This window comes from Podarcis pityusensis (genome assembly GCF_964106645.2).
Source record: "Podarcis pityusensis genome assembly, chromosome: 9".
In the NCBI taxonomy this organism is placed as follows: domain Eukaryota; kingdom Metazoa; phylum Chordata; class Lepidosauria; order Squamata; family Lacertidae; genus Podarcis; species Podarcis pityusensis.
In genome coordinates this window covers 77,059,683-77,087,440 of record NC_138034.1, presented here as the reverse complement: position 1 = coordinate 77,087,440, position 27,758 = coordinate 77,059,683, and the positions used below count along the sequence as shown (strand labels likewise).

The window sequence follows — 27,758 nt, the reverse complement described above, 5'->3', positions numbered from 1 at the left end:
ACTAGCATGTCTAAGCCGCTTCTGGCGAACCAGAGCAGCGCATGGAAACAGTGTTTACAGTATCTTCCCGCTGCAGCCGTATCTATTTATGTACTTGCACTGGCGTGCTTTCAAACTGCTAGGTTGACAGGAGCTGGGACTGAGCAATGGGAGCTCATCCCGTCGGGGGGATTCGAACCGCTGACCTTCTGATCGGCAAGCCCAAGAGGCTCAGTGGTTTATATAACAATAAAAAATTGTCCAGTAGCACCTTATAGACCAGGCATAGGCAAACTCGGCCCTCCAGATGTTTTTGGCCTACAACTCCCATGATCCCTAGCTAGCAGGACCAGTGGTCAGGGATGATGGGAACTGTAGTCCCAAAACATCTGGAGGGCCGCGTTTGCCTATGCCTGTTATTGACCAACTAAGTTTGTTCTGGGTATAAGCTTTCGTGTGCATGCACGCTTCTTCAGATAACTGAAAGCTTATACCAGAACAAACGTAGTTGCTCTATAAGGTGCTACTGGACAGTTTATTTTATTTTATTTTTTTATTTTGACTGCCTCAGACCAACACGGCTACGTACCTGGAGCTATGCATTTCTATTCAGTGTAGGATTTCAACAGATTTATGTACACCATTTTCATTCTATCAATTGGGTTATTTTCCTCGGTCTCCCCCCTGTGTTTGTGGAGGTTCTTGCTTTTATCTGCCAGTCAGGGAAGAAGGCGGGGTATAGAAACAGATCATCATCATCATCATCATAATCATCATCATCTTTGGCTTGTTATGGAAAAATCTAGGTGTGAGGCTGCTCAGTCCCCCAGCTCGTCGGGCAGAGCCCGCGGGTCCCTGCGGAAAAAAGGAGGGAGTCCAGCCACCAACCGGAGCAAATCGCTGTAGACCAAAGTTTATTGCGCAATAGGTTCAAAGAGCAAATTTGAACCCCGAGAATGGGGTGGCAAGGACTTCTAAATCTTTCCCACCATATCCCAGAATACAGTTCGTACAGCATCATTGCTACATCACTGACATATCACAAAAAGGGAAATACCTGGGGATTAATATGACAGCCAAAAATGGGAACTTATTTAAAGATAATTATGAAAAATGTTGGACGGAAGTGAAAAAAGATTTAGAAATCTGGTCAAATTTGAAGCTTTCACTGTTGGGTCGTATTGCTGTGATAAAAATGAATATACTGCCTAGAATGTTGTTTTTGTTTCAGACATTGCAAATTGTGGACAAGATGGACTGTTTCAAGAAGTGGCAGAGAGATATTTCTAGATTTGTCTGGCAGGGCAAGAAGCCCAGAATAAAATTTAAGATATTAACTGATGCAAAGGAAAGAGGTGGATTTGCCCTGCCAGACTTTAAACTTTATTATGAATCAGCAGCTTTTTGCTGGTTGAAAGAATGGCTGCTTCTTGAAAATACAGACATTTTGGACTTAGAAGGTTTTAACAACGTATTTGGATGGCATGCATACTTATGGTATGATAAGGTCAAAGCACATAAAGCATTTAAAAATCATATTGTCAGGAAAGCACTGTTCAATGTTTGGTTAAGATACAAGGATTTATTGGAAAATAAAACCCCAAGGTGGTTGTCACCGATGGAAGCGAAAGCTCTGAAAAGGCTCAACATGGAGGCCAAATGGCCGAAATATTGGGAAATTTTGGAACAAGAAGGAGACAAATTGAAATTGCAGAGTTTCGAGAAACTAAAAAACAAAGTGAGAGATTGGCTTCATTATTATCAGATAATGGAGGCATATAATTTGGATAAGAAAATTGGCTTCCAGGTGCAAAAATCAAAACTAGAAACAGAACTGTTAGAACCCAAAACTGAGAATTTGTCAAGAATGTATAACTTGCTGTTGAAATGGAATACTCAGGATGAAACGGTGAAATCTGCTATGATTAAATGGGCACAAGACGTAGGACATAATATTATGTTTGCTGACTGGGAACAGTTATGGACCACAGGTATGAAGTTTACGGCATGTAATGTCCTAAGAGAGACTATTATGAAAATGATATACAGGTGGTACATGACCCCAGTCAAGCTTGCAAAAATCTATCACTTGCCCGATAACAAATGTTGGAAATGTAAAGAAACTGAAGGTACATTCTTTCACCTTTGGTGGACGTGCCCAAGGATTAACGCTTTCTGGGAAATGATATATAATGAACTGAAAAAGGTATTTAAATATGCCTTTCTGAAGAAACCAGAGGCCTTTCTTCTGGGCATTGTCGGCCAATTGGTGCCAAAGAAGGACAGAACTTTTTTTATGTATGCTACAACAGCAGCAAGAATACTTATTGCAAAGTATTGGAAGACACAAGATCTACCCACTTTGGAAGAATGGCAGATGAAGGTGATGGACTATATGGAATTGGCAGAAATGACTGGCAGAATCCGAAACCAGGGGGAAGAGTCGGTGGAAGAAGATTGGAAGAAATTTAAAGACTACTTACAGAAATATTGTAAAATCAATGAATGATAGAATGATGTTGGATAGTAAATTAAGCGGTTTCCAGCTGTAATGTTCTAAGAGAATATTAAAAAAAAAAGGGTTATAAATGGGTTAAAATCTAATGGTAAGGATTTGCTGAACCAATAAATCGAAGTGGAATACAAAAAAGGGAGGTACGAGGAGGTCCGGGAAACAAGCTAAAGGAAAATAAGTAACTGAAAATATGTGTGTTTTTAACTGTTTTTATTTTGTATTTTTCTTTTTTCTTTTTCATTTCTACTGTAATATTTTAAAAAACCTTAATAAATATCTAATATCACAAAAGGGGAGGGGTAGACAGGGGTTACACTAGTTTAACCTTGGCAAACATGTCCAGACAAGTCCTTGGTACCAGATTAGCATAAGCAGACATGGCGGGGCAAGACTCAGGTATAAGATGAGCATAGACAAATCTGTCTTAAGTACCCACCACCCAAAAGTACAATAGAAGTTCCTTGGCATGTCTGGACCCCTTGGCAAGTCTGGTGATGGGATTAGGCTTCCCTTGGCTAACAATGAGCCCAGCAATTGTCACCTCTGAGAGCTTCCTGGAGTCCTTTTGCAAGGGGAAAATAGCTTTGGAATGGGGGGAACTGGGAAAGGAGATGATTTTATATGATTTTTAAAGCTAGGTGACTTCCCTGAGCTGTCAAGTTGGAAGGATACATTCAGGCATAATATTTGTAATATTTAACTTTAAAGATGTTCCCCCCCCCCCGTAACTTCCGTAACAGGCTGAAGGGTGGTTTATAAATCATGAATAAAGGAATGAAGATACCCAGCAGATGAAGTTAAACAACAGATCAACAGAGCCAGACTTATACCCAGAGAGAACTTGCTGCAAGACAGACCCAAAAAAGAAAATAACAGAACACCTCTAGTCATCACATACAGCTCCCAAGTTAAAACAGTACAACGCATCATCAGAGATCTACAACCTCTCCTGGACAATGACAGTTCTCTTTCTCAAGCTCTGGGAGGAAGACCTTTCATTGCCTACAGACAGCCACCCAATCTTAAACAACTCCTAACCCACAATAATACTACAACCAGACTTAACACGGACACTGGCACCAGAGCCTGCAATAAACCCAGATGCCAACTTTGCTGCCACATACACCCGGACAACACCATTACTGGCCCCAACAACATCACACATACCATCTCGGGACTATTCAATTGCTCATCATCTAACATTGTGTATGGCATCAAATGCCAACAGTGTCCTTCAGCTCTCTATATTGGACAAACAGGCCAAACCTTACGCCAAAGAATAAACGGACATAAATCTGACATCAAGAATCACAAAACAGAGAAACCAGTAGGAGAACACTTTAATCTCCCAGGACATTCTATACAAGATCTCAAAGTAGCTGTTTTACTACAAAGGAATTTCAGAAATAGACTGGAAAGAGAAGCTGCTGAATTGCAACTCATTACCAAACTTAAAACCATGGAGAAACCTGGTTTGAACAAAGACATTGGATTCTTATCCCATTATACATGACTAAGCCATTTCTCACCTTCTCACCCCTTGCCTTTTCCTGTAAGACCCATTACAGTCGTTAAGAGTCGTCAGCAGGCTCATCCCAGCTATCTGCCAATCTCCCATTCCCACCACCCTTCTGAGTAATACCCCTCCCCACCTTCTCACTATATAGAAGGATCTGGCAACTTCTGTTTCAGTGTATCTGAAGAAGTGTGCTTGCACACGAAAGCTCATACCAAGAACTAACTTAGTTGGTCTTAAAGGTGCTACTGGAAGGATTTTTTTATTTTGACTATGGCAGACCAACACGGCTACCTATCTGTAAAAGGAATGAAGGGCATTCCTGCCTGGGGCTGCCTGCCACTCATTCAGCTCCTAGCCTCTCTATCCGAAGCAGCCGCCACAAAACCCGCTTCTGCCCCGCGGCGTCCGCACGGCGCCTTCAGCTGAGCCGCCGCCTCCGGGCCAGCAGGCGCCGCTAATGCTTCGCCACAGAGACCCCTCGGCCTAGAGCGGCCGGCGACGTCCCGCGGAAGCTCCGCCTCCCTTGAGGACTACACTTCCCGGCAGGCCTTGCGCGGGCGCCGGGGCGGGGCGGGCGGCGCCGTTGCCATTGCTACGGCTGGGAGGGGGCGCGGCCTAGGCGGGCCGCCCGCTGCCTGCCTGTGTCCGGCCGGGCTGGGCGGAGGGAGCGGCTGGCGGCGGGATGGCGGAGCCGGAGAGCCCCGAGACGGCGGCCGAGCACGAGCGGATCCTGCGCGAGGTGGACAGCACCGACACGGCCTGCCTGGGGCCCACCCTCAGGTGCCCGCCTCACCGAGGGGGGAGGGCTCGGTCGCCATGGCAACTCTCCAGCCCCTCCTCGCCCCCAGGACCCCTCCCCCCGCGGGGGTGGGGGTGGGATTCCGAGGGCCCCCCCTGCCCCCCACTGCCTCCCCATCATCATTCCCGAGGGGGGCTTCGGGTGGGCAGAGGGTCAACCCCGCCCCCTTCCCCCCCGGGCGGGGCTTGGAGCAGGAGGGGTCGGGGAGGAAGGGGCTCTTGGGGTCTCCCTCTTTTGGGGTCGCCGTGTAGGTGCAGCCCCCCCCGCTTCTTTTCTCTCTCTCTCCCCCCCCCGGATTTCCTGCTCCCTGGGTCCCCTCTGACATCAGAGGCAGTTCTCCTCCAGAAGAGAACCTGCCTGCTGGATCAGGCCCAAAGCCCCCCTTTTGGCCCTCACCCTCTTCTCACGGCGGGTGCCAGTCTGGGCGCCCGGGACAGGAAGACCCAAGGGGGAGCTGGGAGACCCCCTCGCTTTGGGGTTCCCCGCTGCTAAGTTTCGGAGGCATCCTTCAAACCACCCCTCCCCTGACCCCCGCATTGCAGCGGGTTGGGCTAGATGACCCTTGGGATCCCTTCCAGCCATATGGTTCTGTCATTCTGTTGCCTTTCCGTGCCCCGTCCGTAACTTTGTAGCAAGCCGCATGGAAACATCGCTGGCGGATACTTGAAGATGCCTCTCGTGTCACCGCTCAGTCTCTTCTTCCCAGGCTAAACACCCCCAACTCCCTCAACCGTTCCTCATCAGGCGTGTTGTTGGACTCCCAACCGCCTTCAGCCCCAGTCTGCACGGCTTGTTGTCAGGGATGATGGGAGTTGGAGCCCACCAGCATCCACAGGACCCCCACGGGTTGGCCCCCGCGGAGTAGCCAAGACCCTAACCAGGGAATCCTGCAGTCTGCTTCAGGGCCAGTGGAAGGAGGTGCCACTTTGCCCTCTGACCATGATGGGCTGTTCCTGACTTCTCCACATTAACCTTCCTTTCCCACATTACAGAGTTTATTCCGTTTATACCCCCGGTTCTAATGTTTACGTGGGGCTCCCAGGCAGTTTTCCATCCAGGCCCTGATCAGAGCAGGACCTGCTTAGCTCCATCCCATACCCTGGGACCGATGATCTGAGATGGGATATCTAGACACTGCCCTTCCCTTTTACCCCACAGCTGTGGGGCAAAAGAGCTGTGCACCTGCTTCTTTTCCCCTGCCGTTGCGCTTGTGCCTTTGCTTGCAGCAATCTCTGGAGTGGGGAGAATTTTAAAACTGGAATTTGCTCCCGCAGGAGGCAGTGATGGGCGCTGACTTGGATAGTTCTGAAAAGGGACTAGAGAAATTCATAGAGGAGTGGCTGCTGGTCAGGATGGTCACCTTCTGCCTCCAGGACACCAGGAGAGGACATTTGTGTCTTAACTGGTGGACTTCCCAAAGACGTCCCTTTGGTTGGCCACTGTGGCCATCAGGTTTTGGCCTTTTATCTGGTCCAGTCGCACTCTTCTTAAGGCTCTAAAATGGTTTCCGTTTGTGCTTTTTGTTGCTTGCTGAGGGTTTTGAGAGCTCATGTGCTACATGTTAATTTTTCAAAACTTTTCAAGCGCCTGTGTTTTTAAAGAAAACTTCAGACGGATGGACTTAGTCAGTGACGTGTTTTAGATGGGTTTTGCTCTGAAATACCCTCTGTGTAATTGTTTTGATCTCTAGCAGGAAGAGGGACACTGTGCTTGGTGCTTTGTCCTGTGGATCTTACCTGTGCAGAGAGTCTTTGGGCTGCCTCAGAGGTCCTGTTTTCTCTCCAGAGGGCCCTTTGGCATAGGTAAAACTGCGGAAACCCTTTTGTAAATTGTGCTGCACGAAGGAGCTTATCACGTAGCAAAGGTTTAGCTTTGAAGTTGGCTTTCCGTTGGCTTCCCTTCCGCTGTGTTGGAGGGTGTGCCTACCTGCCTGCCTGCCTGCCTGCATTTTTGTTCCTGGCTGGCTCGATTTATGAGAGGAAGTAAATGCCAATAGATTCAAATGTCAGCAGAGTCCTGGAGATGACTGTATGGAAGAGGCAGGTGTTAAAATCTGGGTGTGTTCCGAATGCTCTCACTTTTCCAGTGCCCCTTCATCTTTTCACCTGCTTTCCTTCACTTTCTGCGGCTCCACAACCAAAGGAAGATGTCCGGTGTGAGTCTCTGTCCTCCCTGGTCACTCCATCGATGCTTTCCTCACTTTAGTCAAGAGGATCCCACTCCTGGAGAGGTTGTCTTAATCCTGTAGTCGCAGCAATGGATGAACTCGGGAGCAAGTCCCAGGCTGCCTCCGTTCCTTTGAGGACCCTGCTAGTTGCCTAGTGAATCAGTTCCAAGGAGTTGCTCTTATCGGAACAAGGGATCTCTGTTGTCCTTGGAAGAATTGGACAAGAACCGCACTTTAATCTTCCGTCATGCTCAGTCACGGAAGTAATTACTTCACATTTTACTTGGTCATAGCATCTGATAATGGTATATTGATTGGTGTTGTGTTTCCAAATTTTCTCTTAATTTAATGATCCTTTCATTTGGAACGGTGTCTTTTTCTGTGTAGTGACAGGCAGCTGGCATGGTATGATGAAGAACGCAATCTGAATTTGTAAGTCGCCTCCTCAAAGCTCTGTGCAGCCATTAATTTGCTGGTTACCTCCCCTCCCAGCATCTTAAAGGGTTATTGAGACAGTGACTGTGAAACATTTTATTATTCTCATTTAAGCGTGTAAATATGAAATCATAACTTGATTATCCTTTCTGTCTAAACCTATTGGTTTCTGGCTATTTGGCTGCCTTTCTGCTTTATGTAAGATGCCTCACTGAGCACTAACGGATGACAGTAGGTGCTTCTGTACAGCTGAGTCTTTCTTCTGCCCCTGAGCTCTTTTTCCACACAAGAATGTCTCCTTCCTGGTTTCTCTTGCCCAAGAAACAGAAAGGGTCCCCCCTCGAGCGGCATAGGCAATGTGAGACTCCCAGATGGGAAAGTGACATTTTACATCACAGTGTATATCTGTGTAATGCAGAGGTAGCCAATGCCCAGAGGCCTGATGAGCACTCCTCTCACCAGCAAATTTTTCGGCTCTTGCACCAGGCAGCCCCCACCAATGTTTCTTTAGAATTGGCATGGTGCTGGAATAGACAGGGAGGTTTAAACGCTTCTACCCTATCTAGTGCCTGATGGAGATGCAAATTGCCCCCACAGCTGATCATCAGATGGATAATAATAATAATAATAATAATAATAATAATTCATTCGATGAGTGTGGAGGGGGCAATAATGTCTCCCTTCTCAGCTGACCTACACAGACCAGCTGAGGAGAGGGAGGCTGCCCTAGTGTGCGCATCCTGTGTCACCTGTGTCAAAATCGGCCCCGCACTCCAGCAGCATGTGGCCCCCAGAGAGGAGGCCAGGAGATTCAGCTGATGCCTCCTGGAGATGGTTTTTGTGAAAACAGTGGACAACAGACATTAGCATTTCGTGGACATGGTGAGCAGTATTCCCAGAGGGGAGTCTCATTAAACTATACAGGGCTGGATTCCTGACTTTGTTTGTAGCGTAACAAGGCCTGAGGTTTCCTTCAGGGATTCAAGGGAGGAGGAGGAGAGAGGATGAAGGCCTGAGGCAGTAGAGGGCAGGCAGAAACTGTAGCAGAAAAATGCAAACAGGTCTTAAATGCCTTGGTCTTCACCTGGATATTCCTTTCTAGAGGGAGATGGCTGAGGGAGAAAATCAGTTTCCAATTCCTTGGTACCACCCTCAAAGCATTAACCCCCACCCCACAGACCTGGAGTATAACCTTGTTCACCCCCTTTTCAGCTTTTCCTTTGTGCTGCTGAAATACAGGTTTGGACTGTTTGTGGCTTTGGGCAGTAATTGCGCTTTCCCCTCTGTCAGTATCGGAGTCCCTTCCCAAGCATCTGAAGGAACTGTGGTCCCTGGATCATCCTGCCCGGTCCCTTAGAACTGGGAGGTCCTTTTTGAGGAACATCTGGAGGTGATGCGGGAGGAGAGGGACTTCTCTGTGGTGGCCCCCCAGTTAGGGAATGCCTTCCCCTAGGAAGTGCACCTGGCATGGACATTTTGAGACCTGCCTGCTAGGATTAGTTTCTCTAGCTGCAAGGAGTTGTGTTGGCTCTATAAAGTGTTTTAGGATTGATCTTCGGTTGATGTTCAGTATATTTTTACCTGCTCTGTTTTTATTGACTTGTAATCTGCCCTGAGATCATAAAATGAAGAATAATGATTTCAAGATGCAGCCATCCCGGTTGTTGTCGCTGAACTGGAGAAGGGAGACAGAGGAGTGACCCAGCGTTCTGCCAAGCGCGCTGCAACACTGAGCTGGGGTCGGTTGCCTCTCCCGCCTCCCATGTGCTTGAGGCGTTTGTACCAGTATAGTTTGGCTGTCATATTTCAGGCCCTGGCATGCGCATTCCCATCTCATTTCTGAGACGTTATCTTGTGTCGGACTGTTTTATTTTTAAGTGCCCACTACTTAAGTCTGCTTGTTGCAACTCCTTCCAAAGTATTTATATAATGTGCTGCTGTTCTTTGATAACGGGCAAACACAGCGCTGGGAGATCAAGTGCCAGGCACTCCTTGCAAATCTTTCTAGAGTGGATTCTAGAATCTAGAAGTTGCTCTTGGAGCTGGTTTTTTTTGTGATTCAGAATTTCATGCACTCTCAGAGCTAATTTCGAGGCCAGAGTTCACGGGTCCAGTTACACTGCTGTGTGGTGGTATCAGTCAATGCTTCTGTTCTTTGTTCTCTCAGACATTTTCCCGTGGTTCTTGTGATGCTTCCCTTCTCTGCCTAGGGAGTGCAGCTGCCAACTCCTCTCTCCTCTTCCAATATGCAAACAAAACCACAGCTGGGGAGGCAGCCGATGCTATTGCTTCTGCTGCACTGCTTGGGACCTTCAGTCGTGCCCAAGGAGGATGACCTGATTTGGGGAGCTTTCTGGGTTCCCTTTTAGCAAAACTCAGTTAGACCCGTCTCTGCCAGTTATTGTGGGTGGGTGGGAATTCAGTAGGGTTGGGACAAAATTGATTCACCTGCTCACTTAAAGCTTGGGCATTTGAAACTTTTTGCCTGTACCATATATTTTATTTCTAGCATGATTGTTCCTGTATTCACATCCTCTACATAACTCAAGGGATGCGGGTGGCGCTGTGGGTTAAACCACAGAGCCTAGGACTTGCTGATCAGAAGGTCAGCGGTTCGAATCCCTGCGACAGGGTGAGCTCCCGCTGCTCGGTCCCTGCTCCTGCCAACCTAGCAGTTCGAAAGCACATCAAAGTGCAAGTAGATAAATAGGTACTGCTCCGGCAGGAAGGTAAATGGCATTTCCGTCCGCTGCTCTGGTTCGCCAGAAGAGGCTTAGTCATGCTGGCCACATGACCCGGAAGCTGTACGCTGGCACCCTTGGCCAATAAAGCGAGATGAGCGCCGCAACCCCAGAATCAGCCACGACTGGACCTTTACATAACTCAAACTGGGCCCCACCGAGCCACGGCGTGGAGCAAAAACACCATGGAGGTTGTTCACTGGCCTCACGGGGTCTCTGCCATGGGAGCATATTCTACCAGTGCTTTTCAAACTGCACTGGCTCCCGCTTGAGTACAGGGTCAGATTTAAGGTGCTGCTTTTGACCTTTAAAGCCCTTCACGGCCTAGGACCCTCGTACCTACAGGACCGCCTCTCCCGGTATGCCCCACGGTATATGTCCCGGTATACCCTAGTGGTCCTGGGCCCTAAGGAAGTCAGATTAGCCTCAACCAGAGGCAGAGCCTTTTCAACACTGGCCCCGGCCTGGTGGAATGCTCTGTCCCTTGAGACCAGGGCCCTGCAGGATCTGATTTCTTTCCGCAGGGCCTGTAAGACAGAGTTGTTCCGCCTGGCCTTTGGCTTGGAGCCAATTTGATTCCCTCCCTACTTTCTTTTTTTCTTTTCCTTCTCCTCCTGCGATGAGGCTACATTTTAATATTTTAATGTTTCAATATTTTAATGTTGTATTTTAATTTTGTTTTTAAGTTGTAATCATTCAACTTGTTTTTATTATTGCTTGTTAGCCGCTCTGAGCCCGGCCTTGGCTGGGGAGGGCGGGGTATAAATAAAAATTATTATTATTATTATTATTATTATTATTATGTCTCCCGCTTGCCTCCTCCTGCTCTCAAAGCACTGCTCCTAAGAGGCAATGCTGGGGCTCCCCCTTCCCTTTCTGAATGGAACTGGAGAATTCTAGGGTAGTGGAGGAGACCAGGAGGTCAGATGCACCACCATCTGGCTCTTCCCTACAGGTGATCTGCCTGCAGACGGGTTTGGGCAAGGTGACTCTAGCAGACGGGCTCACCAGCTGTTCTCAGTGAAGAGGCAGCTTCTTCCAAGGGGTGGGGTGGGGGAGATGGTCCTTTTTCAGGGTGTTCCCTTGGGGTTTCTCAGAATATCACAATGGAACCTGCTGAGTGTCCCAAGGGTGGAAATCTGCAAAAAAAGGTTTTCTCACCTTTGCAAGTGCGTTTGGGAAGGGCCCTTTGCTCGACGGCTGAGAAGATGCTGGCATCCAGGGAAAGGAGTGGCAAAGGCCTTTGGAGAACATCTGCCCTTGCTAGATGGGTCTGACTGGGTAGGAGGCATCTTCCTGTCTTCAGACGTGGCTTCTTCTTTGGCGATTACAATTCGAGCCTCAAGGCTGTAGGGGCGGTTTGATTCTGGATTGTGACTGTTTACCTCTTTGGTGGGATAGGAGGGAAGGCCTCCTGTTCCGGCTGGGCTCTTCGAAAAATCAGAAGGACTTGATCAAAACTTGCCCTGTTGGATTTCACATCTGTCTATTCAAGAGTGAATTGCAGACTTATTATGAACAAAGACGGAAATCCTGTGCACACCTATCTAGGAGTAAGTCTGGTTAAGCAAAGTGGCTCTCACCTCTGGGTCAGCATGGATGGGATTTCAGTTACAGTTGTACGTACGTGGTTCTGTTGGGCTTGTACTTGGTGTCATTTTCCTATTTATCTGTATGGCTTTGAGAATAGTAGTGTCTTAGTTTTGCATTTATAAAGACAGGGAGAAGTTGCGGATTGGTCTAGCGTACAGGGCTGTAATGACTTGTGAGGATGAGCTGGAAAGCTGAAGATAATTCACATATTATGCTATATGGAGTTAATCATTGTTCTGTATTTGTCAAAAGCTATAAATAATTACTTCAGGTCTTATAAACGTGAGTTCAGCCATTTGAAGCCGAGCGGTTTCCATGCATTTTGGACTACAACTCCCATCATCCTTGACTATTGGCCATGCTGGCTGGGGCTGATGGGAGTTGTAGTCCAAAATATCTGGAGGGCAAATGACTATGTTTGTCCAGGCTCTGTGGCTGAGAGTGAGTCGGTATAGGGAATAGTTGTTCATGGCCTTAAATGTGTTCAGCCTCCGAGGGTCTTCTGGTGGTTTCCTCACTGTGAGAAGTGAGGTTACAGGGAACCAGGCAGAGGGCCTTCTCTCTCTTTTTTTTAATATAATATTTATTAATTTTCCAACAATTAAAACACAACAATACAAAAGAAAAAACATAAAGAAAAGAAAAAAAACAAAACAATACAATACAATACAAAAACACTACAGAACACTAACACATAAAACTAATAAAACAAAAACAAAAACATTTCATTATCTTATCTTTCGTTCACTTGTTTCCACGACCTCCTCACACCTCCCTTTTTGTATTCCACTTCTGTTAATTGTTTCAGCAATTCCTTTCCATCTTCCTCTGTTTTCTATCCTATAATTATCTTAACGCATTCTAACCTTATTTTTCCCTTTAATACTCTATTAATCTATTTATACTTAATTCCTTATAACTTTTCTACTAAAGCCATATAACTTTATTCCAACATTTTTCTAACATTCATTAATTTTACAGTATTTCTGTAAATAATCTTTAAACTTTTTCCAGTCTTCTTCCACCGATTCTTCTCCCTGGTCTCGGATTCTGCCGGTCATTTCCGCCATTTCCATATAGTCCATCAACTTCATCTGCCATTCTTCCCGGGTGGGTAAATCTTGTGTCTTCCAATACTTTGCAATGAGAATTCTTGCTGCTGTTGTTGCATACATAAAAAAGGTTCTATCCTTCTTTGGCACCAATTGGCCGACCATGCCCAGCAGAAAGGCCTCTGGTTTCTTCAGAAAGGTATATTTAAATACCTTTTTCATTTCATGATAAATCATCTCCCAGAATGTCTTAATCCTTGGGCATGTCCACCAAAGGTGAAAGAATGTGCCTTCAGTTTCATTACCTTTCCAACATTTATTGTCAGGTAACTTATAGATTTTTGCAAGTTTGACTGGTGTCATGTACCACCTATAAATCATTTTCATTAAGTTCTCTCTTAAGGCATTACATGCCGTAAATTTCATATCTGTGGTCCATACCTGTTCCCAGTCAGCCATCATAATGTTATGTCCAATGTCTTGTGCCCATTTAATCATAGCAGATTTCACCATTTCATCCTGAGTGTTCCATTTCAACAGCAAGTTATACATTTTTGACAAATTCTTAATTTTGGGATCTAACAATTCTGTTTCCAATTTTGATTTTTCCACCTGGAAGCCAACTTTTTTCAGGCAGAGGGCCTTCTTGGTGATGGTACCCTCCCTGTGGAACGCCCCCCCCCCCGTCAGACATCTGAAAGCAGCCCTGTATTGGGTAGTTTTTAATGTCTGACATTTTATTATGTGTTTATATGTACAGGAGGCCTCCCAGAGTGGCTGGGGAGACCCAGTCAGATGGGCAGAGTATAAATAATCAAATTTATTATTATTATTATAATTAAACTTGTGCGTCTGTCACTACTTGGCCTGTGTCTGTAAAGTGGGAATACCAGTGACTGGAAACTCTTGTGAGGATGAATGAGCCAAACTTTGGGAAACACCAAGTGCTATTAGAATATACTACTTTGTGGGTCAAGGAAACCTTTGTCACCTGCGTTTAGGTGCCATAGTGGGTAGCAGCAACACAGCCGCTTGACATTTTGTTGAAAGCTTTCAGATGTACTCTTTGCAGATGAAAGGCAGCGATTACCCTTTCAGGAGGTGGTGTCCACGAGGAGTCGAGTTGAGACATTCTTAAGAACTACCTATCAAGCAAACTGATGAAGCAGATCTTTCATAAGTTAAATAAGTCGTTTCTGAAGCCTCCTACACTAGTCTGTTTGGCACAGGGAGCAGCACTGGAAGCCCCGAAGACGGAGGGCTTAAATCCCCAAAAACATTGTGTGTGGATGTTGTTTTGTGCGGAAGAAGTGTGCAGCAGGGATACCAAAAACTGTGGCTTGCTGTGGCCAATCTTGTTAATAAATATACCAAGAAAAAAGCACACCAAGAACTCAGGCCAATGTAAGTTTCAACAGTGGGAGTGGTCCCTACTCGCAAATCAATAGTCAATTGTAACAAAAACTATTCCATTCAAAAGCATGTATTCTGACAAGGATTACAAACTCAAAGAATTCCTTTAGTTGAAGTGCATATTGACAGATATTGCAATTTCCGCATCTGTGAAATTAAGATCTTCATGTCAAATCAAATCTTACTATGGACTTATGAATTTATTTCTGCTCGTAAACTCTTATCTTTAATACTGTAACGAATTATTGTGTTATACATATCTTTATGAGTTAGAGTTGTAATCTCTGTTTGAGTTTATAATCCTTGTCAGAATTATATGCTTTTGAATGGATTAGTTTTTGTTACAATTGACTATCAATTTGCGAGTAGGGACCACTACCACTTTTGAAACTTATACTGGCCAGAGTTCTGGGTGTGCCTTTTTCTTGCTGTGGCCAGTGGCGGTGCTTTTGAGAGACTTGGAGCTGAAGCTGCAGAAAATGGGCCGTGTTGGGAAATGCACCGACGGGAGGATGACATCAGAAGAACCCATAGGCTCACTCGCGGTGACTCACTTGGTGTGGGAAGGGTGAATCCTCTAGCAGCACATCAGGCTTTGCTTGAGGAATAGGAGGCCTCTGACACACAAGCCCTGCCCAGGCGGCCGAGCTACTGGACTGGAGGTCTGCAGACAATGACTAAACGGAAGGCAGGAGGAGCTGGTCCTTGAGGGAGCTCAGATTACCTTGGCGTCCAGACAGTGCCATTGTGTGTGCGCTCCGGAGGAGAGCAAATGTTTGTGCAAATGTTTTCGGACAAGGGCTTCTTCAGCCAGGGGAGTTGCCGGCCGCTGACCCAATGGAACTGGCGGGGAATTAGCCCTCCTGCCAGGGGAAGCAAAATGCAGATGTTCTATCCGGCTGGCTTATTCCTTCCTTGGCTTTCCCCCTGTAAGGCTCATTAGAGGCCTCAGAGTTTCTGCAGAAGTTCTTGGGGGCCTGGTTTGTTCATCAGTGTGGGGCAAAGGGGTTCTTTCTGCTTTGGATATGACTGCATTACTCAGGAGATGGGGGAATGGAGTTAGCACAGCATTCTGTCCTCATAAGCTGACCTGGAAGCTAAGCACTAAAAAGGGCCTTGTGTTAATTTAAGAGGTCCTGAGCAACTTGTGTCCAGGGCACCTCAGAGACCAGCTGGACCCTTACACCCCAACAGCTCCCTCCCTGGGATCATCCGCAGCAGCGCCGCTGGCCACCCCCTGAATAGGCAAGGATCATTTGGCAGCAACAAGAAGAAACCAAGCCTGCATGTCGTCAGCCCAGGTCTGCGGGATGCTCTGCCAAGAGAGATTCAGCAGGCGCCTTCTGCTCTAACCTTCAAGCGCCGGCTGAAAACCTTTCTAGGCTGCCAAGTTTATGCTGGCAATTAAGAAAACACCCTTCTGCAATAGTTAGTTGGTCTCTGATTTTAAAATGATTAAAAATGGGTTTATGTATGATTTTTTAATTAAAAAAATAAGTAAATAGTATATATTTTTTATAAATATATAAAAACTTCACAGTCTGGGAAAAGGTTAAGCATTTGAATTTTCACCTTCCTTGTGTGGCTGGGTGGCAGGTTCTGCATGTTGGATGTCCCTTGCCTTCCTAGGTGTGGCCGGCTGCCATAATCTCCAGGCGCAATTCAGGTTGCGTTGTGCATTAGCATTTTTTAACAGTTGAGTGCAAAGGGCTGGGTTCAGCTGCTGGAGGGTTTCTGCAACTGGGTTATTCCGTATCAAGTGACCCAACTTTTTTACCCCATGTCATCCAGTTTTCTGGATATTTTGTACATGTGTTGAATTATCAAAAGAGCAGTGGCTCTTTCTCGTTTTTGTAAACTGCTTACTGGTAATACCATAGTCTTGGTATTAAGTGGTACAGTATATAAATAAATGGCAGCCATGGCTCTCCTCTGTAAAGGTCTCTCCTTCTGTTTCCCGTGGTTGATGCGTTAAGCTTTAGCAGAGGAGTTGGGAGCAAAAACAAGATGCAACGTAGAAGTGGAAATGAGCAAGCTCTAATTAGGTTAGTTATTCCTACAGGGAATCTCAGAGAAATGAGCCTCCTTGATCGCTGCTTGAATAGAGGGCAAAACATTCCCTGTGGAAGGGCAGGAACACGCAGGCCTTGGCTGTGGGTCTTGTTAGCACATCCCACACCCGGATCCTTCAGAGATCCTTACAGAGAGGGGTTATTCCTAACGGGTTCATGGGTCCTGAGAATGCATTCTTGCTCTGTAGATTTCAAGCACATCATGGGACCCTGTGCGACTAGTCGGACCACCCTTGTAGGACAGCTGGGTTGGCTTCTTCACTTGGTGATATGGAGTTCTCTCATCTGGTAGTGGAATGTCATGTCTGAAGGCCTCACTCTCCATTTTTATTAGGGTTGATTTAGAGCATCTCCACCCCCTCCAGGCAGCCTGGACACAGGTCCTGCTCTGAGGGCCTTCTGGCGGTTCCCTCCCTGCAAGAAGTGAGGTCACAGGGAACCAGGCAGATGGCTTTCTCATTAGTGGCACCCGTCCTGTGGAACGCCCTCCCTTCCCATGTCAAGGAAATGAACAACTATATGACCTTTAGAAGACATCTGAAGGCAGCCCTCTATGGGAAAGTTTTCAATGTTTGATGTTTTATTGCCTTTTTATATTTTGCTGGAAGCCACCCAGAATGGCTGGAGCAACCCAGTCAATGGGTGGCATATAAATAATAATTTTTTAATTATTATTTGTCTTCCGCCCCCGCCCAACTGGACATGCCCCTTGCAGGCCTTGGTTCCATGTTTACTTGTAAGCTGCCTTGACAACAACACAAAAGAAATGCTGTTTTATTTAAAAGTAGTGCCTGTGTGCGAGCTTCTGGCCCCCTCTGCAAGTTAAACCAGCTCCTTTGGGGCGGTGAAAAAGTTGCTGAGCTTTTTGGGGGTTTTAACAACATTTTTCTTTAAAAATCACCCTAGTTGCCATCTGCGTTCAGGAAAACTCTACCACTTATACCCATGTGCTGCTTTGGGTGGCTGTAGCCTAATGGCATTCAGGCAGCGGCGTAGCGTGGGTTGTCAGCACCCGGGGCAAGGCAAGTAATTTGCGCCCCCTAACCCCTAACCTGCCGCCACTGCCAGCTTCTTCTTGCTGCTGCCTGGTCTGGTCTGGTGTGGTGTGGTTCTCTCCCGCGCTCAGCGCTGCGCTGGGCGGCCGCTGCACTGTCCCTCCCCCAGATAGTCCCTCGCTCTCTCTCCGCACCGCACGCCTGGCACCCACCCCCTCCACAGTGGGCGGCGACCCAGCGGCTCGGATCGGATTCGCACAGCCAGCACTGCAGTGAGAGAGAGTGAGTGAGCCAGGTAGGGGCAGAGAGCTGCGAGTGCGAGCGCCCCCCCCCAGATGTTGCGCCCGGTGCGGCCGGCCCCCCCTTCACCCCCCACGCTACGCCACTGCATTCAGGAGACTGAGTCCTTTTTTACTTGGCCGTGAAGCTGCAGAGTTGAATGGCGGTGCTGCTTTTGGCTTTTTCTTTCCTGAGCTTGACAGCCTCCTGCTCTGTGTGCAGACAGGACTAGACTAGGTACCCTTCACTTTTGTGGCTTGCAGTGGTTAATTTCCAAAGAAGAAGTGTCAAGCTTGTCATGACACGATGATGACTTCTATCTTGGGAGGAGAATTCTAGATCTTCAAGACCTGGTCAGGGCGGTTTCATGTGGGAGGTAAAGGCTCAAAAGTATGTGCTCTTTTATAAAAAAAATACTCCGTATGTTCGGGGCTTAAACCCTCGTGTTGAAACCCGGTTCTGGGTTGAGCTACGGCAGAGAATGAGCGCTGGTTGGTTGTGGGGTTGCTTAACAACTTTGTAAAAACTGGGCAAGGTTTCTCTTATCTCTAAATAGGTTCTGAAATGCGTAATTATGGAAACACTCACTCCATTGCAGGATGCTGGCTTTGACTAGGTTGTTTCCTATATTTTTCTTTTAAATATGTAAGAAACCCTGAGGGCGTGCGCATCGCTCTTTTGCATCAACTCTTTGCATCCCTTAGGGTGCAGAGCCACAGGCGAGATTTCAGAGCTTGTCTGGCCCCCAGCAAAACAAAACAAAAAAACAACCTTGCAGAACAATTAGGGTTTTTTGCGGGAGGCATGTTTCAGGCATTACGTGGAAGGAAACAAGAAGGGGTGGAAACTCCGGCTAGAGAGCTTCTTCCACTTGCTCTGTCAGCCTGAGAGAAGCCTCCCGTTCTGTGTTTTGTAGTATTGTTCGCTCTAATGTTTTAAAATTGTAAACTCCCTTGGCAGAAAGAAGTTGAACCATAAATGCATTAAATGATAAACAAATGTTGGCATTTGAATTTGCAGGGGCAGTGCTGGTTTTTTAAAAAAATGTATAGAAATTCATTTTTTTTTTTTTTAAAAATGTTTCACGTGGAGTAACAGCATAAGGACGCAGCAAGACTTTCCCTTCCTGCTGGTACCTTTGGTTTCCTGAGGTGAACACATTGGTGATCAATTGCATCTATGTTAAGGGCATGAACTGATTTTCTATGAGGCGCACTCTCTCTACTGCCTCAGGGGTCATTTAAATCTATTTAAATCTCCTATTTCCTCCTGGAAATTGCTTTTTCTGGCAGTCAGGTGTTTTTCTCTGATTTTGCACCATTGCATTCCTAGCCGCCAGCTGTAGAAGCGGAAGAGGCTTGCCACACCCTTTGCTGGGGCTGTCAGGCATGGCCTATCCATGAAGGGCAAAGAGCGGCCAAGGCATGTCCTGCTTGTGCCAAGGTGGGCAGCCAGGAGTTGATGGGAAGCCCAATGCCCCTCTGGGTGGTGAGCTCCAAAAGCTCCTTGCACCTCTTAAGTCGCGGGAGGCGTGCTTCTGATCCTACCACTACCAGGACCAAGGCAAGCTAGCGGGTTTGCATATTTCTTAAATATTTTAATACCACCTTCGACTGTGAACTGCCTTGGGTCCCAATTAGGGAAAAAGGGGGGATGTTGTTGCTGTTGTTATTGTTGATGATGATAATAATAATAATAAAAAATTTCCAGGATGGTTTACAGTAGGCTATAAAACGGCAGTAATCAACAAGGCAGTTGGCACCACTAAAAACAATTGCTGGAATAATGTGAAAATATATCCTGGAAAGTCTGTGAAGATATTAAAAAGGTGTCCCTTAATGTTGTGGGCTTCCCTTTGGGGCATCTTGTTGTCCACTGTAGGAAACAGGATGCTGGACTAGGTGAACCCCTTTTGTAGTCCAAGGTGGCCAATATGAAAACCAGAAGCTGCAATAATAATAAAAATTTAAACAAGAAGAGAGCTGGCAGGTAAAAGCAATTGAAGATCTTTAAGTGAATTGCCCTAAAATTTACTGGCCTGTCGTAATGTTATGTCTGTATCATTTCTGGCTGCTAGATGAGAGGTGGAACGAAGAAAGGTGATCCAGGACAGGTGATACTCTTAACAGGCTCTTTGCGCTTGCTGCTCAGGATCAGAATTAAATGTTAACAAAGCGGATCTGCCCTGAGTTTTACGATCCAACCACGCCAGACCTTGTCTTCCATCAAGACGATGTTCTTGCATGTATTCCTGGAACGGTCAGGGTGCATATGGTCTTTTCCTATGAAGCAGCGAGTCAACTGCTGGATTCCCTCCAGGGTATAAGTGTCTCTCCCCCCCATCTCTTTCCTTGAGGGAGGAGGGGAACCGGGAACAAAGGACGGAAGCTGCCCATCAGCCGCCTCAGGTGGTGGATGATGAAACTACATGGACATTGATTTGGAAGGGGTTTCCTGAATAGAAGACGGCGCTTTGTGGTGAATCACTGAGGTTTTATTACGTGATGCAAGGTGTCTGTAGAAAGATTCTGCTCCCAGAAAAGGAGATTTGCAGGAAGGGGGCAGGCAAGAATGGAGACAGGGCTGCCGTCAGAGAGGAGGTGGGGATCGCTCCTATTTGCATTTCTTTTTTTTTTTTTATAAATTTTTATTGGGTTTTCAAAATTTTTAAAGACAAACACACAAAAATACAACAAAAACAAAACAAGACAAGCATATTCTCAGGACCTTACTTTCCTAACCTTGTTCCCTGGACTCCCCCCCACCCCCCTTCTTACATCCCTATTCCCATAATTAGCTCAGCAAGTTCTAGCTTCTCCTCCTTAACCTATAGATTAATATTTTTGATATAACTCTTCCTAGTTAACCCCATTTTTCTTATCCCCATCTCTTATAAACATTTAGATTCTTTCCTAAGGTCGACCCAAATTCCCTTCCACAGATTTCATTTTTATATTAGATATAGGCCCTATTCACCCGACCCAAAATTCATAAACATTTTTACAATTCTGCTTTCCCCTCCCCCCCTCCCCAGGTACTAGTCCCTTCTCAAATAAAAGTCAGCAGTAGTTTTTAGCCTGGATTCCTCACGTCCGAGGCTTTCAAATCTCTTTCAGTTCCTCTCCGCCGGTTTTGTTGGAAATCCTTTATGTTGGTCGTCAGGTCTCGAAGCAGTTCAATCTCCGTCACTCCAGTTTTTCTTCCCACCAGGATGCTTGAAACAACTGCTGCCAAAAATCAACCAGTCTTTCATGTTCAACAGGGGAGCCCCAATCATATTTCTTATTTCCTTTAAGTTCCTGTATTCCAAATACTTTAGGGGCCCCCTCTTTCATCTTTAACATCCTTTGCAGGTTTATAATCCATGTACTCCAAGAGTCTTTTTCCTTGCACTCCACCATTGTAGGCTTTTTGTTGATATTTCCCATCTGTACTTTCTCCTCCAATTCTTGAGATGTCACTTCTATTTCAGCTGCAGATTCCTTTCCTGTCAAGTCCTTAATGCATTCAGCAGAGTTACTTATTCCAGAGGTCAAGGTCATGAGTTGTTTATTCATAGTCAAGCTCTGCTCTTGCAATATTCCCACGAGAAAAAACATCCTGTCTATCTGTGCCTGTAATTTTCCATCTGCAGCCATTGTAATACCTTAAGAATCCCCCTAGGGGGATTCTAGTTGTTTTGTAAACTTTTTCCAACAATCCAAATCTTTTTTGTTTCTTTCTTTCAAATTTCCAACAACTTTGTTTCAATTTATAGCACTTTTAGTCCAGAGAGATATTAGTTAACAAACTTTTAACTGAAACTGTCCCTTTGACAGCTCTTTTGACAGCTGTCAAACTCCTTATTCCTCTTCAACAGGCTCAAACGGGATTTCATCAAAAATTTCCAAAGTTCCACTCTCACTCTCCAGTACAACACTTCTTTTGTCAAATCGTGGAAGTTAGTTTCTTTTATATTAAACAAAATAACCTCTCCACCTTAGTTCTCCGTTCCTTGCTTAGAATTGTCTGTAAGTAAGGGGGGTGCGGACTTCCTTTTAGCACACCCCCCGGTCGTCTCGAATTCACAGGAAAAGTTTCTTAAAGCCAAATTCCATCTACTCACGGGTTATTCTTTTTCAGTCCAATTTTCAAGGAAGGAAGTCAGCGCTCTCCAGTCCTGGCTCGCGGCTTCGCTCCACCGAGGTAGCGATCGACTCTCAGCGCCACGCCACCCTCCGTACCCTCTCCACAGCCTTTAAAAAGGCTCTTCGTGGGTCGGGGGGGCGCTTAAGGCGCCCACCGAGTCTTCCCGTCCGCAGGCTTCAGCGCCTGCGGTTTCTAAGGGTCCCCGCGTCGCCGGCGTGGCAAGACCCGTCCTCAGCGGAGCCGATTCCCTCCGCAGCTCGGAGGGAATCCGCCATTTCCTGATCGCACCAACCCGGAAGTCTCCTATTTGCATTTCTGGTCTGATCAGAAATTGTTATACAGCCTGTGTTTTAATTGGCCGAATGGGCTACGGTGTGTCTCCTATGCTACCTATACAAGAAGAAGCCTCTATCCTTTCCATTTTTAAATTTTTGTTCAAGGATGCTCATAATTACACCTTGATCTCCATAGCTTGGGGGTTATCTTACTGCTGCCCACCTGGACACTCTTCATTTTGCAGCAGGTTATATTTTTGAGTCTTCCAAGATGAATGCATCAGGAAAGAGGCTGGGGAATTGAGTTTCCATCCCCTGACAATCTCACAGTGTGTCCATTTGTTCTTTTGAGTACAGCAGGCTTAATATGTACATGGGAACCCTGGGCTGTTGTGAGCAATTCACCAATTTCTGCCCAGCCCAGAGCTCCCAAACTTCTTTTTCCACATGGGCCCACCATCCTTTGAACAGATAATATTCACAACCACTGAATGTGCAATAGCAAGCTCTTAACACTTTTTAATTAGTTTTCCACTTATTTGCAGAACCTTAGAAAGGAATGCACAGCAGGTTTAAGCTATTTCCCTTCCTAACATGTATGTTGCAACCTAACATGGCCAGGAGTAACCGTCAGTGTTCAGAAGATGACCCCCCCCCCCGAGAGAAGAATATGAACAGTATGCATACCGTCATATGGCGGGAGCCATGTAGTTGAATGCCAGTATATGGCATTCAGAGACAGGCAGAGAGTCACAGGGGTGCCTGGAGTGCCAAGACTTCCCCAGGCCTCACAAGTGGGATGTGAAGTGTGGGTTAGGGTGGGGAGAGAGACAGGGCTGTCTTTAGCATATGTGCCGCCGGGGTGCAAAGATCTGCCCAGCATCCCCAAATTTAGTTTAGCCCCCAAATTAACTTTTATTATGCTTATGTCAGACACCACGCTTACGCCTCATCTCTTGTTTACAAAAGAAGGGAGGAAAAAGAAACACTTTGATTTGCTCATTTATTTACAATGCACTTATACTTAAGTATACAACACCACAACACTTAATAATAATAGTAATAATAATAATAAATTTTATTTATACCCCGCCCTCTCTGCCCAGAGCCGGGCTCAGGGCGGCTAACAACAGTAAAATTACAGTAAAAACATAATAGGGAAAAAAATCCAATTTAAAATACAGGTTAAAATGCAAATTAAAATGCAGCCTCATCAAAACCATAAGGGGAGGGAAACAGAAGGGTCAGACTGAGTCCAAACCAAAGGCCAGGCGGAACAGCTCTGTCTTGCAGGCCCTGCGGAAAGATGTCAAGTCCCGCAGGGACTTATAATACTTTATAAGTATTGTTTAGGCACCTACTTAGGAGAAACATCAGTCGTGTCAAAGGTGCCGCCGACCCCTCTGCCGCATAGCAGCTCAATACAATAAGTAACATAATATTTTGATGTAAGAGTTAATTTCGTGTGCACGGTGCCGTTGTGAATGACAAGTGCCTCCGCTGGCGCTGTGCGTCTTTGCTAAGCAAGCGCACAAAGTCGAAAGTCCTTTAGTGAAACAGTAGGTATACATTTCAGTAATACCTAGGCATATGTGTATTTTGTTTTTCTAGCTTGATCAAAATTATTTATTATTTCATAGCAGGTAGATAGTTAAGAGCTTAGGCGGCTTCAGCGGCGGGCGTCTGGTGCCCCCCCGAATTTGGCACCCGGGTGCCCTGCACCCCTTGCACCCTGGAGAGAGAGGGACGGCCCCTCCTATCTCAGGAGCATCATAACTGTAAGATCTTGTCTGGCCAGGGATGTCTTCCTTCCTTCCACAGTTGGCTCAGAGCATCTTAATTAAGAGCTGGTGCTGCTTGGTGCCCTGGCTGTGTCTACAATTGCCCCATGATTTCCTGTTGGATATCCTGTTCCACTGCACCAAACATTGAGCAGGCCAGCAGGACTGCCGTGTGCATGTCTGGTCTTCGGACTCCGCTTTCTGGCTCTTGAGCAGAATTCCAAGTGGCAGCTTGAACTCTGGGGGGGTCTAAGTAGTTTGGCCTCTGGGTCTCTTGGAGGCAGCAGCTGCCACCTCCTGTGTCTCGCTCGCAGTCGCAATGGGCAGCAGCAGTCCTGGTGCACTGCCGGCCCCGAGCCACTGTCTTTGCAGGGCTTTTTGTTGATGTCTGTACTAGACATCAGTCTGCCATTAAACCTCTGTAAGCAGCCTCTTGAAATGAGCCAAGCCAAATCTGTGCTGTTCTCTCTAATGCAATGCGGCAGCAATAAACATGGTCACTACTGCCCTCTGCTTAATTGTGCACACCGAGTTTTAAGTAGAAATGTGTGAGGACTTCCCAGAGGCCCAAAACTTAACTACTTGGCCTTTTAGCAACTACGTAAATCCAGGCCGCTAGCTAGACTTGTTCATCGGAGTTTTTCAGCCTACTGTGAAGAGTAGTTTGAAATAGAAAGCTCAGAGGAAAAGCTTGGAGCATCTTGGTATAGGAATGCCGGATTTCAGAAGAAAAGTGTGGCTTTGCTGCCATCTAAAGGCCAATGGATGCATTTGCTGTGAAGCTTTTCGTTTGCCAGTTCCTTTGAATTTAATCAGCGGCTGAGGAAGAGCATGAACTGGAATAAACTGAATATGAAGGGGCGTTCCAGTAACGGCTTGCTTGGCTTAAGAGGCACAAATTGGAGCATTGGCTGGTCCTTAGCAGTCACTTCTAGCTTTCCCTGACCCTGGTGTTCCCCTGTTGTCTTGAACTCCATTTTTTCCTCAGGCCCAGCCCAGCATGATCCATAGTTGGGGATGATGTGGGCACCAGGCTGTGGACGGCTGATCTATTAGGGTCTCCAGCTTAGGGTTTTCTGCCTCCTATTGCTTGCCCCAGATGCATGACTGAAGAGTGATGTTCTGTAAAGCCTCCCTCCTCACTTTGTACATGTGTTATCCTAGCTGGATTTAGGCAAGGCCTGGAAGGAATGGGTGCTGAAAAGCACCCCAGAGCATCCCTGGTGTTCCTGTTTGGTTCTCCTCACTTTCTCTGCATCTCTTGATATAAGCAACTGTGATACTCTTCTGCCTTGCCTTCCTGGGACGTGCCTGGGTGGTGGTGAGGAAGACACGGTTCTGCAAAGGGTGTGTGTGTGTGTGTGTGTGTGTGTGTGTGTATGTGTGTTTGCAGGCCAGAGTGTTGTGTGGGGAGACAGCTGCAGCAACTTGTGGCTGTTGGCTTGTGGGTTGCCCCAAGGGCCCATCGTCTCTTCTTAATATCCGTGCGAAATGGTTAGGTGAGGTTGACTGTGGTATCATTAGTGTACACTGAGCACACACTCTTTCCACATCTGATCCTAGACAGGCAGTGGCTGTTCTGAAGCTTAATTCAGGCAAGACAGGAGTGCTAGTTTTGGATGGCATTGCATTTCCTTGCAGACCAAGGAGCGCTGCATGGATGTGCTCTTTGATCTGTTGCTCCTCCTGGATTGTCCCAGCAGTGCCCAAAAGTGCTTTTACCATTTTAGGGTGGTAGAGCAGCTGTAGCCTTTCCTAAACTGATTTTTTAATTTTAATGCTGTTTGCTACTCTGTAGATGGTTTAGGTTTAGGCTTTAAAAAGCAGAGTATAAACATGTGAATCAACTGCAAATATGTATTGAAAAGGCCTTTGCAAAGAGAGCAGCCTGCTTAGACTACATGCCATGGATAACATTGGAAGCAATGAGTTTAAAATCTGGGAATTTAAAACTGGAAAGTTTCAAGCAGCTGAGGGATGCCTTAAATTTCAGATATCCCCACCCTGGGGCCTGTAGCTGAAGCTGTGTCTGGTGGCAGAAGTGTTGTCTTGAGGGTCTGCTGTGATGGCAAAGCAGGCCGGGCACATGTTCAGTGCTCTGCTTCTGTGAAAAATGCTGCTAGGACCTACACACTTTGCAGTCTTTAGGCCACAACTCGCCTTTGGGTACATCAAATGCTTTTATTACAGTCAAAACGTCCAGCTGCTGCCTCTTGTCCCACTTCTTGGTGCTTTAATGGGGCTTCTGCAGCTCAGAAGCCTCCCTCCAATTTATGAGGAAATGTGCTATCATTCAAGCTGCCCTCCTTGTGGGTCTGTGCCTGCTCCGAAATGTGTGCGCAGTTATGACCTGGATCTGCCCCTGACGGAACGGGCTTGGCTTCCGTTTCTCTTGTGCTCAGGTCAGGGTGAGGCCTTCCAGGTCCCTTTGGAAAAACTAGCAAAATGTTGGCCGCAGTGTTGGGTGTGGAGGGGCTTAAAATGGAAGTAATTTATTCTTTGCAGCACTAGATGGCAATGTAATTTCAGAATGTCCCTTCTGTAGCTCCTTGTACCTTGCCTAGAGAACAGTTATTCCTGGCAGCGGTGTCTTGGTGCCTTTCCACATTACTTGAGCAACAGTGCTGTACTTTGCTTCTGCATGTTGCCTTGACCTAAACTCACCTGCAGTGCTGCATTCATCGTCTTGGACAGGCTTGCTTAGATCTCTCCTCTTGGGGGATCTGCGCTCACTTCCCTCTTGTATGTGTTCTTTGAACAGACAAGCGGGCAATAAAGGATGCAAAATAAAGAATCAAAGAGTGCCTTGCTAAAAACACTAAAGACCAACCATGCAAAAAAGCACTGCCTTTAATGCCTTATATCTCATAGGGCTTTTCTTACATCCTCCATATGTTCTCTGGCAGGAAGGTGAACATTCTTGGCAAAGGTTCTGTACTTGCTTCGCATTCCATCGCTTGGGATTTGGTGGCCCTCTTTCTTGCATTCCTCGTTGCTGGCAGTTCCAGTGTTCTGCTAACTTGCTTAAATTAATTTGGAAGATTTATATACTCTTCCCTCCCGCCCTCCATACTGGTGATGCTGTATCATTAATCAATAGTAGTGTTTCTGCAAATTTGGCGGCCGGCTCCTTAGCCAGGAGGAAGGATGCAGTCCCTATTGAGTAGAAGAACAGAGCACTCTGGTCTGCAGAAACTGTTTCCCTTCCGATCTGGGCACAGTGAGGGCTGCAGAGAAGTGATCTGGGGAAGGAGAGGGATTATGCCAGGGCTGTCGTTGAGCTGCCCTCCTTGAGCAGCCCCACACAAGGTAGCCTCCAGGCAGTGTTGCGGTTCTGGGAAGTCATGTCTTGCCCACAGTGCTATCTCGGTATCTGGGCACTGGACCATTTAAGATATTCTTGTTTGCAGTCTCTGGGGTTAAGCCAGCTGTGCCTGCTTGCCAGAGGGAGAGGGTGATCTGTACAGTCAATATGCCTTAACTAGGCTTCTGAAGGGAAGAGCCGAGCGATTGTTTTAAACATGGAGGCGTGCCAGTTTGCTTCTGGGCTACTTCAGTCTGCTGCGTGTCTTGCTGGGGCTGTAAATTGAAGGGCAAGAGGATAATTAGGGCTCATTAGCAACTTTTCCTTGTTGTGGATTTTTCTAGTTGTGGATTTTGCGGCTAAAGTTAATTCGAGTAATTAACGAAGCCTTGAATGTTTTAACAATGGCTATTACAGACGGTTCTGTCGTTTGTGGCTTATGTAGGCCAAGCTCAGGGTAACCTCATGAATAGTTCAGAAGCTCGCATCCTCTGCATGGGACGCATTGAGGTCGTGCTGCTGGGCTTGATCAGGAGGTGTTCCCCGTGGAATTATGCCCATGGCACTGTTCTTGTCTCTCATTCTCCCATTCCTTAATTTCCCTCTCCTCCCTCCCTTGTGCTAAGACGGCACTCCCTTGGCACAAGCAAATGGACCAGGCGGCATCACCCTGTAGCAGCATGGGCAGCGTGCAACAAGGCCACTTAGTCT

General features: G+C 46.6%; 1 protein-coding gene across 7 annotated transcripts in view; it reads left to right on the top strand.

The window, feature by feature from the left end:
• The first annotated feature begins 4,622 nt into the window (after positions 1–4,622).
• Positions 4,623–27,758, top strand: part of LOC308485361 (exocyst complex component 6B-like) — an 81,225-nt gene continuing 58,089 nt past the window's right edge. For 3 of the 7 annotated variants that reach the window (XM_081021188.1, XM_081021187.1, XM_081021189.1), the window contains exon 1: positions 4,624–4,793. In XM_081021188.1, the coding sequence (XP_080877314.1) occupies positions 4,696–4,793 (98 nt within the window). In that variant the 5' untranslated portion in view covers positions 4,624–4,695. Of the gene's footprint in view, positions 4,794–27,758 lie in introns of all 7 variants that reach the window. The other 4 variants (XM_081021191.1, XM_081021190.1, XM_081021186.1 and 1 more) reach the window with 3 other exon arrangements.